Source organism: Pelodiscus sinensis, chromosome 10 (assembly GCF_052426305.1).
Source record: "Pelodiscus sinensis isolate ZL-2025 chromosome 10, ASM5242630v1, whole genome shotgun sequence".
Lineage (NCBI taxonomy): Eukaryota > Metazoa > Chordata > Testudines > Trionychidae > Pelodiscus > Pelodiscus sinensis.
In genome coordinates, this window is record NC_143061.1 from 24550512 (window position 1) to 24563998 (window position 13487).

At 47.2% G+C, this 13487-nt stretch overlaps 1 protein-coding gene across 1 annotated transcript in view; it reads right to left on the reverse strand.

The window, feature by feature from the left end:
- Window positions 1–13487, reverse strand: part of GFM1 (G elongation factor mitochondrial 1) — a 70376-nt gene that overhangs the window by 34574 nt on the left and 22315 nt on the right. Inside the window, exons 9-13 of the mRNA XM_006123452.5 lie at window positions 13253–13390; window positions 12345–12446; window positions 7633–7689; window positions 2535–2672; window positions 31–113 (exon numbers count right to left, since the gene is read on the reverse strand). Of these exons, the coding sequence (XP_006123514.3) occupies window positions 31–113; window positions 2535–2672; window positions 7633–7689; window positions 12345–12446; window positions 13253–13390 (518 nt within the window). The remainder of the gene's footprint in view (window positions 1–30; window positions 114–2534; window positions 2673–7632; window positions 7690–12344; window positions 12447–13252; window positions 13391–13487) is intronic.

Genomic DNA, 13487 nt, shown 5'->3' on the forward strand with positions numbered 1-13487 from the left:
TGTATTATGCTGGATAAGGAGAATACTTACAGTACAGGTGCTGTTATGCTCTCCCTAAAGGCAACTTTAGGCTTTCCCATGGTACAAGGACAAGAGTATTCTCTTTCCAATCGCTGCAGAAAGAGAAAAAAAATATACAGGACTGTTCCTATACAGTGACAATGCCTTTGATCACAGTAAATGTTTAGGAGTAATTATTTCTAAACTGGAAGTGTTCCAAAATACAGGTAACAGCAACATTCTTATTCAGATTTGAGCGCAGTCCAAGATTTTCCATGTTCTCTAAAACAGTGTTTCTCAACCAGTGGTACGAGTACCCTAGGGATACTGGAGAGAAGTCTGGGGGGTATGTCAACACAACTGAAATTTGGAGAAAACTGAATTTTTGTTTTAAGTTTTGCAGCGCTTTATTATTTTTGTACTTTTTACACGCAAAAATTTCATCAGCCACCCGGCTAAGATTCAATTGTTTAAACAAATGTGTTGCAATGGTAGAAAAAAACCTGTGTATCTGAACATTGTAGGTACTGAGGGTACTTTTTTTTCTAAAGGGGGTACTTTATTTAAAAAAAAAAAAAAAAAAAGGTTGAGAAGCACTGCTCTAAAATGCCAGCTCCATTTAGTATAATAAAAATTGTTAAAGGAACACTGTCCTCTTAAAATACCATACAGTTTGAAGTCAAAACTAGTTTTAAGGGACTATCCCCATGTAGACTCCAGATCTCCCAGTCAATTTATATCACAACCCATTTTCCTTTATAATTTGTAGAGCTTTTTCTCCTCCCTGTTGCTAAACAGGGGAAATCAACTACAGTGACATATATGGGGGGGAAAAAAAACTTTTAAATGTACAATATAAGCAAATAGAAGAAAAGGCTCTTCTTAAATTGTAATAAAATAATCACCATCTTAGGTAGTGTTTGTATGAATTTCAGACCAGTCTGATTTTTAAGATAAAGTTTTCAACTAACACTATTAATGCCCAGGAAAGATGAAGAAACATATAAAAATCTGTATCTGGACATGTGTTAAACCACCACCTTAAGCAGCCAATGGTTTGTTACATTAATATTTTAGTGCTTTTCATTCTGAAGATACAAAAATCCTTTATGAACTACAGCAGTGGTTCCGGGGGATCGGAGCTGGGGTACACCGCTCTTGCCGAGGCTGTTGGGAGAGGCGTGTCCTGCCCTGCTGCTCAGCCAACCAGCGCTGGGCAGGAGAGGGTGTCTCCTCTCAGTTATGGAAGAGCGTTTCCCTGCGCAGAGGGGAGGCCTAGGTAGTGTACCCCAGCCCCCAGATCAGTGGCATCACAGGCAGCAGTGCAGGGCTAGGTGAAGGGGACAGGGTAAGCATGGGGGCTTATGCTGGGGGGCTCTGGAGGCTGAGCTAGTAGTAGGGGAGCCTATGGGGGTAGGGATGGCACTGGAGTGGGGGCTCTGGTGATGGGGCAAATATTGCAGGTTGGCACTGGGGAAGGCTCAGGAGGGGATGGGTACAGTGGTGCTCTAGAAGCAGGAGGCTGATACTGGGGGGCCTGGTGGTGGTGGTCTCTAAGGGGCAGGAGGTTGGCACCAAGGTGTTTGGGATGGGGGACTGGCACTGAAGGGGGGCTTTGAGGATGGGATGCTGGCACTGGGGTGCAGGATGCAGAGAACTGGGGTCAGTAGTTGGCGCTGGGGAAGTTGTGGAGGGGTGGGAGGCTCTAGGGGTTCGGGCTGGCACTGGGGGCTCTGGGGACTTTTCTGGCAGACCGGTAAGGTTTTAGTTGCATATGTATAATTTGCATAATGCATACTGAAATATGCAAATAAACTGTTACCAGTCTTCCAAAAGTTTGTGAATGGGGTTGCTAGTCCCCGGTATCAAAACAATTGGGAACAACTGAACTATAGCCTCAATCCTGCACTGGAGCTACACAAGTGGAATCGTGCACTTCTGCAGAGCCCTGGTAGTACAGCTTGTCAGAAATTTTTTGATTAAATGCTTTTTCACTGGAAAATGTTGATTCATCCAAATGGATTTTTTCGCGAGAAGGGGGTCAGTTTTACCGATATTTCATTAAGATTTCTCAAATTCTGGGTGGGTGTGACTGGGACTCTCACCCAGGGCATGGAAGATCTCGGTTCAAATCCCTACTCTGCCTAATTCACACCCTGAACTTGGACTTATATCCAAGACATCCCAGTTGACTTCCCCAACTGCCAAGTTGTTGGCTGCTGACTTTCTGTAGGAGGATGACATGTCAAAAGATCTGTGTCATCCTAATGTGCAATGGGAAATATTTGAAATCTCAAAACAGCTTTCCATCCAAACCCATTAACACCACAGAAGCATAGTGATTTACAACTACATAATCAGGGCCTATCCTGTGTCTTGTGACCACTTAGCTCACCTACATGATAGACTGTGGTAGATTTTTTTAAAAGTGCACAGCAGCACTACATAATATCCTAGGGCAGAAAATAAAAACAAATACTTTCCCCAGCCAAGACTCAGTTGGCATGGTTCTCAGATTCAGCTTTAATAATCACCTGAGAATAAATTTCCAAGTGCAGTTCTCCCATTCCAGAAACGATTGTCTCTCTGCTCTCAATGTCAAAGTGGACTCTGAAGGTAGGATCTTCTCTAGTAAACCGGTTCAGGCCTTTTGAAAATTTATCTAAGTCATTCTAAAAAAAATTACACACATGCAAAATAAATTAACAACTTTATTCAACATTCTGTAAATACCAGATCATACAAAGGCCTGAAAAGTTCATACTAATCAGTTAGCATCATTCCCTCTGAATCAGAGGTACATGGATTTGCCATCCCAAAATTCATAATAAGGTTCGCTCCCCAAATTCTTGCATTATTTTCTGCATATGCAACACCACAAACCCAAAATGCTCCTTAAGTAGGAAAAGAGGTCATGATTAGACCAGGAGTAGCTAATCCTGAAGTGACCGTATTACCTATGTTGAATACGGGACATCTGGTAAAATTACTCATATTCAAGTGAGTTCAAGGGTAATCAATCAGAACTATACAGTACAAACGTTCAAATTAACATCAAGTTGTCCGAGCCCCTTGTACTAAGATGAAGGCTTAAAATATAACCCCATGTAGCACAGGCCTGGTTTGAGGCCTAGCTAACAATGGACAAAACAAGGCTAACATAAAGCAAAGCTAAGCTGTGAGCAAGAGGCAGGCCCTTGCTCACAGCACTTGGCACCAATGGGGCTCAGTGCACAAAACGCTAATTGGTAATAGGCCCAGGTGTAAAACATTAAATAGTATTGGTCATAAGTTGAAAGTAGGGATGCTAGGTGTTCCGTTTTGAACTGGACAGTTCAGTATTTGAGCTTTCTGTTCAGGAAACAAATTGAGAAAATATAAATGAGAAAATATAAATATCTGGTATTTTCTAAATAAGATGTAATGTAGATTGTGATGTAATGTCAAGCGTGTCCGGTATTTTTGTTGAAACCATCTGGCAACCCTAGTTTGAAAGCAAATGGTACCAGCAGCTCATTAAAAAAAAGCCTTGGGACACACTACCCACAGATACAGACCCAGGTTCAGAAAGGGGTCTAAAATAACAACATGAAGGATAGAGATGATTTAATCAAATCACAAGGTACAGGGTGATATCTAAGCAGCATCAGAGGATGGTAACCTGACTACCTCAGAGGGTGGCAACCTGACATATCAGCAGTAACGTGTAAATTGTTTGTACCTGTATATAAAGTGGCATCTTGGAGGGAGAGTCTTTAGACGACCTAGGGAGCAGTGGAAATTTCCCACTAATTGAGTCATTCCATTGTTATGAATTACATACGTGTAGTGGTTCAGTAGAGTCTACTGATAACTATTAATGTATTTTGCTTAACAATAAACCTGGCCAGGCACCTTAGATCCTCATCTGATTTGTGGTCTTTGGGGGCACTCTTGAGACCTGCTGTGAAGACTAACTGCATCAGTCAATACAGCACACGTCGTGGAGTACACATGCAAGCAGCCTTCTGATTATCATCATCAACTAAGCCAGAAACCTATGAGGACACCTCACCAGTAAATCCTGACTTACCACACCCCTGTTAAAAAGAAATACTGCAGAGCTGGAGTCTTGTCATTTACCTTTTATTTTTTTATTTACCTTAGAGAAGTGAAGTGCAGTGGGCTGGAAGAGCGGCACAGCAGAGTGGAGCAAGCTGCTGGGCCGCTTTGCTCCTAGCCACCATGGTGAACGCAGGAGGAGGGAAGCAACCCCTTCTGCCACCCAGTCCCCACCAATCCCAGTAGTGGGGTGGAGGGTAGCAGAAGCAGGGCAGGCAGGTTCCAGGCCCTGCACCTGGGGTACCGGGGGGAGCAGCAGAGGAGATTGCCCCAGGCTCCATGCCTCTCAAGAGACAGCCCTGGGAAGGGGTTAAGCCCTAAGGACGCACTGAGCACCAATGCCCAGGAAACCTGGCTGCAGGGGCTTTAGCGAACCTAGCCAAAGAGGAGGCTCAGCAGTAAGGATGTTACGTATTGACTAAATGACTAATCGTGTAGTCGATACAATTTGTACTGAGTACACAATTAGTCAAGGAAGGGCCACTGTAGCTCTGCAGTTTAAATGTAGTAGGAGCCAGGCACGCAAGCAGCCCGGCTCCTACTACAGTAAACTTCCGATAATCCGACACCTTTAGAACCCAGGGGGTGCCGGATTATCAGATATGCCGGACTATCAGAAGGGGGGGCTATGAGGGGTCTGGAGTGTGGTGGGAGGGGATGCCACCCCAGACCCCTCATAGCCCCCCCTTACGATAATCTGGCTCTGCCCCAGGCGTCCCTGATTCAGCCGCTGCTGGTCTGTTTCAGCAGCAGCTGAATCGGGGATGCCTGCAATAGAGCAGCTGGGGTGCTGCCAGGTTGGTCCCGTAGCGCCGCCCCTCGGCGCTGCGGGACCAACCCGGCAGGACCCCAGCTGCTCTGTCCCAGGCGTCCCCAAGTCAGCCGCTGCTGAAACAGATCAGCGGCTGATTTCAGGAAGCCCGGGGCAGAGCAGCTCTGCCCCGGGCTTCCTGGAATCAGCCGCTGATCTGTTTCAGCAGCGGCTGAATCGGGGACCCCTGGGGCAGAGCAGCTGGGGTCCTGCTGGGTTGGTCCCGCAGCGCTGTCCTTTGGCGCTACGGGACCAACCCGGCAGCACTCCAGCTGCTCTGCTCCAGGCGTCCCCAAGAGCAGCTGGGGTGCTGCCGGGTTGGTCCCGCAGCCCCGAGGGGCAGCACTATGAGACCAACCCGGCCGAACCCCAGCTGCTCTGTTCCCGGCTTCCCCGATTCAGCTGCTGGTCAGTTTCAGCAGCAGCTGAATGGGGGAAGCCTGTCCGGCTGCCCCAGCACTTCTGGGTTCCTGATGGTGCCGGACTATCAGGAGTCCCGGAGCATTGGATGCCGGACTAATGGAGTTTTACTGTACATTTAAACTGCAGAGCCGCATGGCAGTAGGTCCAGGACCCGGCACGAGCCAGGACTACTGTAATCCCGTTTTGTGCTGGGTCCCGCACTGCGCCTCTGCCTTTTAAATGTAGTAAGAATTGGATGGCTCTTATGACATTAAAAAGGCAGAGCCGAAGTGCCTCTGCTTCACCTGCCCCACCCCTAACCTCAGAGATGGTGCTGGAGGGAACCGGCTTTTAAGGAAACTGGATCTAAGGTGGGAACAACATGTGAAGAGAATGCTAAGCATCCCTGCCTGGGCACCTGTCTGATTGGAGCACAAACCACCTGGAAATAGCTTGCTCCCCACCACTCCAGAACTTAGCTGAGGGACAGAGATGCTTCCCCATGCCACGTAAGTCTTTGGCACATGCAGGGCATGGCTCCTCCAGGGGGTTTTGAGCTTTCCCTGGATGCCAGCACAGCCAAAGGCAGTAGAAGGAAAGAACCTGCCAGCTAGGCCGTTGGTAAGCTTTGGCAGGGAGCTCTCAGGGAAGAAATCAGAAGGGAACACCATCTACTGGAAGGCATGGGATGTGTAGTCCTAGGCACGGGGGTTCCACAACCACCCCCCCAAAATAAGACGGGTGGTGGTGGTCGGGGACTCCCTCCTAAGAGGGACTGAGTCATCCATCTGCCATCCAGACCATCAATTTCAAGAAGTGTGCTGCTTTCCAGGAGCTTGCATTCAGGATGTGACCAAGAGTCTTCTGAAAGTGATTAAACTTTTGGATTGCTATCTCTTCCTGCTTCTCCATGTAGGAACTAACAATACGGCCAAGAATGACCTTGAGCGGGTCACAGCAGATTATGTAGCGTTGGGAAGAAGGTTGAAAGAATTTCAAGTGCAAGTGGTGTTCTTGTCCATCCTTCCGGTTGAAGCAAAAGGTCCAGGTAGGGATCAGTGAATTGAGGAAGTAAATGCGTGGTTGCGCAGGTGGTGTCGGAGAGAGGGCTTTGGTTTCTTCGACCACAGGACTCTGTTCTGGGCACAAGGATTGTTAGGAAGAGATGGGATCCACCTAACCATGAGGGCAGGCTTCTTCGCGGGCAGGCTTGCAAACCTAGGGAGGAGCGCTTTAAACTAGGTTTGTTGGGGGATGGTGACCAAAGCCCTGAGGTAAGTGAGGAAGTCAGATACTAGGAAGAATCACAAGGAGGAACAAGCAACAAAGAAGGACCCCTGATTCAGATGGAGAAGGCAGGGCAATCAACAGGTTATCTAAGGTGTCTGTACACCAATACTAGAAGCCTGGGAAACAAACAGGAAGAATTAGAAGCCCTGGCCCAGTTAAAGAACTATGGAATAACGGAAACTTGGTGGGATGACTCGCATGACTGGAGCACTGTCATGGAAGGGTATAAACTGTTCAAGAAGAACAGGTGGGGGAGAAAAGGAGGAGGAGTTGCATTGTATGTAAGAGAGCAGTATGATTGCTCGGAGCTCCAGTACTTAGAGGGAGAAAAGACAGTTGAGAGTCTGTGTGTTGGAGGTGGAAGCAACAGGGGTGATGTTGTGGTTGGGGTCTGCTATAGACCGCTGGATCAGGTAGACGAAGCTTTCTTGGACAACTGAGAGAAGCTTCCAGATCGCAGGCCCTGGTTCTCATGGGCGACATTAATCACCCTGACATCTGTTGGGAGGGGATCCTCAAGAAATCCATTTTGAAGCACTTGGAAGAGGGGAAAGTGATCAGGAATAGTCAACATGGATTCACGAAGGGCAAGTCATGCCTGACCAATCTGAAAATATGGTCACTGTACCCAGCCTGCCCCTGCCCTCCCTCCCTGCAGCACACAGATCTGTAAATAGAAATGAATAATGGTATGTCTAAACTACATCCCTTTTTCAATAAAGGGATGTAAATTAGACATATAGAAATTGTAAATGAAGCTGGAATTTGAATTGCCCGTGCTTCATTTGCATAAAGGCAGATGCAGCTTTTTTCCAAAAAGTCGCTTTGAGAAAAAAAACGCAGTCAAGAAAGGGATCTTTCGACAGAAATGACCTGTTTTGAAAGATCCTGTAACCCTCAAGCTTCATTTACAATTTCAATATGTCTAATTTATATCCCTTTATCGAAAAACTTAAGTTAAATCTTGGCACACCACTTCTGAAAGGTTGCCTACACCTGAGCTAGAAATTTGATCCATAGGCTCTTACCTTGTTGGAAGGCTTCATGGCTACAGAAATGACAGGATCAGGGACATGAATCGATTCCTGTAGTAGGTAAAAAGGAATAGTTACTAAATAAACAAACTTCAGTAAAGCTGGCAGCGTGATCGCTGCAGAAAACTCCAAATAAAGGTGACCATTTTCATAACATGGACACATTCAGTTTTGCAATCTGAATAATGTTATGTTTTTACAATCATAAGCCAGGAAAATTCAGAGTTAAGGCTTTCAACTTTGTCCTTGACCCAACCTCTACTGTGTGTAGTTTGGACTTTTGACTTAGGGAAGTAGGCAGTGAGTGCTATGCGTGAAAAAGATCTAAATTTACTTTAGAATATAACCCTCATCACCACCAACTCTCCTTAGAAAGGAAGAAAGAGTACTAATGCAGAAGGAAAGAATAAGAACTTGCCCAATTGCCAACCTCAAACCTTATGCAATATGGTAGGTTATTTATGTCAAAGGACAGTCGGCTGAGGTAAGCATGACACATTCATGTATACAATTATTTTGCAAGCATGACTGGTATTTGTGCAGGTTTATATTTTGAATGATAGATAGATAGATAGATAGATAGATAGATAGATAGATAGATAGATAGATAGATAGATAGATAGATAGATAGATAGATAGATAGATAGATAGATAGATAGATAGATAGATAGATAGATAGATAGATAGATAGATAGATAGATAGAATTATCTATCTATCTATGATTTTTGCAACTGAGTCTGAGTTAGGGTTGCTAAATTTCTGTTAATTGAATAGTCAAGTAACCTCACGAATTCTTCTCGGTTAGTTGATTATTCTATAGTCCCCAGCGGTGGGGCTAGCAGTTGTGCTCCAGTCTCACTCCCAAGGAGCCCCCAGCCATTCTGCGCCTCTGCATCAGAGGCAGTAGCGCGGGGTGCCAGGCAGGAACTGGTCTGCAAAGGGAGCTAGTTTAAAAACCAGCTCCCCTCACGGACTGATTGCCTACCACCCTGCGTGCTACCTCTGATAAAGAGGCAGCAGCGTGGGGTGGCAGCAGCTGCAGTCTAGGGGTGGTCTGAGTTCCCAAACCCAGTGTGAACCAGGACTGAGCCAGGCTGCCTGCCCCCCTGGCTCACCAATGCATTTTAAATGCAGAGCTGCAACAGGGGTAGGTCCTGGACCCATTGGAAGCCAGTACTGAGCTGGGCTGCTGGCCAGCCTGCTAAAAAATTTACTGGGAGAAGGGAGGGAGGGAAATGCATGTAGTCTATAGCATTAACCTATCAGCTTTTGCTTATGGGTTATTTGACTACACTATTATATACCTAGTGTGTTTCCATTTGTTCATGAACTCCTCCTAAATGGTAAGAGCTAGGATCACCAAATTTGACATAAAGCTTCCTCTTATCCTAACTTAAAGCAAAGACAGGGTTTGGTTATGTCAGGAAAACAGGTTGTGCCTAGAATTCGAGAACATGGAAAGGGAGGTGGCAGACAGGAAGGATGTGATACTCAGTCACCACTGGGGGCAGCGAGTTCAGGGGATGGCTATACAGCAGAGTGATCACTGGGTGCAGACACACCAACAAGAGATTGACCAGCTGGGGATGGGGCTTGCCATATTGTCTGCTATCGGCCCAGGTAAGTGCCCCCCTCCATAAACCTCTCCCCTCAGCACCAGACCAGGGTGAGGAGGGCGAGAAGCCTCGCCGATCCCACCTCCCACGCAGGGAGCACTGCAGGGCTGGGCAGCACAGCTCCAGACCTCTCCACTCCCAGAACCACCAGCAGCCCTCCTGACAGCATTGCCGGAACACCCAACATATCTATGGCCTGTTCATCCCCCCACTTCCGGGGGAACACCAGTGAGAGGCCTGCGCAGCCCCCTAACCCAGGCCCTGGACAACACTGTACATCTTTTAGTTGAATTATAAAACTGGAAAAAATATTGCTGCCAGTGGACATGTATTAGAATCAAGAATCCTTCCGACCTAATAATTTCAAAGGGTATGTCTACACTACAGAGTTAGTTCGAACTAACTTAGTTCGAATTAGTTAATTCGAACTAAGCTAATTCGAACTAATGCGTCTAGAACTAAAAACTAGTTCGAATTAGCGTTTTGCTAATTCGAACTAGCATGTCCACATTAAGTGGACCCTGAACAGGGTTTAAGGATGGCCGGAAGCAGTGCCGGCAGGGCATCAGAGGAGGACTTAGAGCGTGGAGCTGCTGTCTCAGGCTAGCCGAGGGCTGCGCTTAAAGGGACCCGACCCCCACCCCGGACAGACAGTTCTCAGGGGTGCCCCGCTTGAAAACCAGTCCTGGCTTGGAGTGCGCTGAGTGCCCACACTGGGCACATCACACCACTCGGCCATCAGCCCGGCTGCACTTGCCGCAGGCTGCCATCTGGGGAGAGGGGGCAATTGGGGGGCTGCAGGAGAGCTTCCACCCCTAGAAGCCCGCAGAGCCAGCCCAGTCCTCCCCATCGGGGGCTCGTACCCCATTCCTCCCTCACCTCCTTCCACTTACCCTTCCCTAGCCCCTTTTCTTGATGTACAAAATAAAGGACAATTGTGTTCAAAAATGGAATCTGTCTTTATTGAACAAAACTGGGGGAGACTGGGAAAAGGAGGTGGGAGAGGGGAAGACAGAGGCTGGGAGAGGGGAGGGCAACTATAATGATCAGGGGTTGGGAACAGGTCCCATGTGAAGAGTGGCTAAAGAGACTGGGACTTCTCAGCTTAGAAAAGAGGAGACGGAGGGGGGACAGGATAGAGGTCTCTAAAAGCAGAAGTTGGGTGGAGAGGGTGCATACAGAAAAGTTCTTCATTAGTTCCCATAAAGAAGGACTAGAGGACACCAAAGGAAAGGAATGGGCAGCAGGCTTCAAACTAGTAACAGAAAGTTGTTCTTCACAAAGCAAAAAGGCAACCTGTGGAACTCCTTGCTGCAGGAGGCTGTGAAGGCTACAACTAGAACAGAGTTTAAAGGGAAGTGAGATCAAGTCATGGAGGTTGGGTCCATGGAGTGGTATTAGCCAGGGGGTAGGAGTGGTGTCCCTGTCCAAGGTTTGTGGAAGGCTGGAGAGGGATGGCACGAGACAAATGGCTTGCTCACTGTCTTCGGTCCATCCCCTCCAGGGTCTCTAGGGTTGGCCGCTGTCGGCAGACAGGCTACTGGGCTAGATGGACCTTTGGTCTGACCCAGGACGGCCATTCTAAGCTCTGGGCTCAGGGTCGGGGGTCTCAGTGGACCCCCTTGATTTTCATGCACACCTGCTCCTGGGTGGCCAGGCTGGCAGCTCTCCTGCCCAAGCCGGCCACTTTCCTGTGCCTAGTGCAGAGATCGTGGACAAGGTCCACGATGTCCGCACTAGCCCAGGCGGGTGCCCGCCTCTTGCGGTCCCGGGCAAGCTCCCAGGAGCCGCCAGCCTGGTCCCGGGAAGAGGGGGAGGGCTGGGGGGCATCGGGTGGCTGGCTCGATCCGTGCCAGGTGCAGGGTCTGCTGGCTGAGTGCTGGCAGGCTTGCACCTGGCACAGGCACCGTAGCCAGCCCGTGCCCCTTTAAGGGGTCCGGGGCCGGGAGGGGGGCATAGAGTTTCCCTGGTGTTGACCAGAGTGGCCACCAGGGAAACCTGGGGAGGGCTAGCCTCCCGCTAGTTCGAATTAAGGGTCTACACAGCTAGTTCGAACTAGGCTTAATCCTCGTAAAATGAGGTTTTCCTAGTTCGAACTAAGCGCTCCGCTAGCGGAGCGCTAGTGTAGCGCCTATTAAAGTTAGTTCGAACTAAAGTCTGTTAGTTCGAACTAACTTTGTAGTGTAGACATACCCAAACACAGTAAAGGAAACAATTTTTTCTCTTTCATTTATTTCAAAAAGGTTTAAAATGATTTTACAGATTATACATAAACTATCAACATGTTTGCGTTCGTTTTACAGGTCTCTCTCTTTAAAGCATTTTGCCTCATCAGATATTAGCAGATGTACCGTATCCTGTGCTGCTCGGGTGTTTAACTGAAGTAATTTCTTTCAAATACATGAAAAATGTACATGCTTTATTTCAATTACTGTATTTTTTAAAAATGAAGGGAAATGTAGGCTAGAGTGAGGGTTCAGGGATAAGGAGAGTCAGGGTGGGTGACTTAGGGCATACTGTTGGGGAGGTGTGGTGGGCTCAAGGCAGCGGGAAGGAAGTTGGGGGCTCACGGGAAAGAAGGCAAAAGTGCAGAAGTCAAAGCAGGTGGGAGGTGCAGGACTCAGGGCAAAGGACTCTGGATAATGGGCTAGAGGCAGCTTACTTGGGCTGCCCATGGCAGCAAGGGTGGCACTGCTCCAGCAACAGTTCCTCCCTAGGGGCCGTGGCAGTGCTCTCTGGCCAGAGGCTCCACCGAGGACAGTTCATCCCAGGAGGGTAAGGATCCATGTCTGCATGCTTGTCGGGTGGGGGTTGGAGCTCTGAGGGCTGGCCCCCAGCCTGCTGCTGCCCTCTCAGCTGCAGCTGCTTTGGGAGGTGCCTTGCTTGGGGCAACAGCCCTGCCGTTCTGCAGCATATTGGGGAGGAGTGGTGCTCTGTGGGCTGGTCCTGGCCTCTAGCTGTCCCCCTCCCCACTCTGCAGCTGATGTGGGGGGAGTGGGGTTTTAGGAGCTAACCCCAGCCTCCAGCAGCCCCTTTATCATGTATCCTGTTTGAAGGAGGATCAGGGCCATGAAAAACGTTGTACTTACCATAGAAATGTCTGCATTGATTTTATCAGAGAATGTATCTCCACTAGCACAATCAATTCCAAACAGGGCACATATATCTCCTGCATAAACTTCATCTACATCCTAAGAAGAAAAACGTTAGCTAGGTATGTGGTACTGAAAGAAATGGCAAAGGCATTTAACATGCACACACAGCTACATCTAGTTTCAAGTGGAAAGAACTATGATAAAAAGATTGTGCTGGGATTAATGATCTTAACTACTTTAACATTCCAGCTTTGATAAAAAGTGCTGTAAATTTTCAGTGCAAATTTATAAAGGGATTTGTTTCACTACTAGCTAACCTGAGAATTAGGGTATTAAGAACATCACTTGCTAACTTGAATGCAGTCTTGACTTGTCCCTAGTATTAATATCGCAAGAAATCTAGCTGCAATCCTACTTGCTTTCCATGGTTGCATGATTTCTGGAAGGAATAGTATTTGTACATTTTGGGAGATAGGTTTTAATTTAATTCTCACACTAAACTCACAGCAGAGCTATTTTGTTGGGGTAGAGAGGAAATAGCCTTGGCAAAAGCTATTTAGTTGGGGTAGAGAGGAAATAGCCTTGGCAAAATAGAAATTAGTAAGGAAGCTGAAAAGGAAACATCTAGCCTTCTTCAGCCAAAAAGCCAATAGTAATTTTTAAGGCCTTGGGGGTAGAGAACATACATATATGTAGACTCCTCCAATTCATCAGTGAGGAAAAAATACAATGGAGAAGATTAATTTCCAATTCCACCTTTAGAACTAAAGGTAACTGGGTAAAATAAATCAAGTGAGAGCAGAGTTCTGCCCTTTATGCTTTATTTTCAACTTTCGAAAAAAGCTTCAAGGGCAGATAACAGCATTCAAAAATTTTCCTCTCGTTCTAGTTCCTACACTTACCTCCATCGAGTCTGCATGCATGCGAACCAGTCTCTGCACTCGCACCTTTTTTCCTGTCCTGGTGTTGTAAATATAATCACTTTTCTTCAACATCCCCTGATAAACTCGAATGTACGTTAGCTGCCCAAAACGGCCAGCCTGCAAATGGCATTAAAAATGGAATAAATGTTAGAACCACCAAGAAAATTTACAGCATATCTAACCTAAATGCACTCTGCTCTAGCTATTGCTAAAG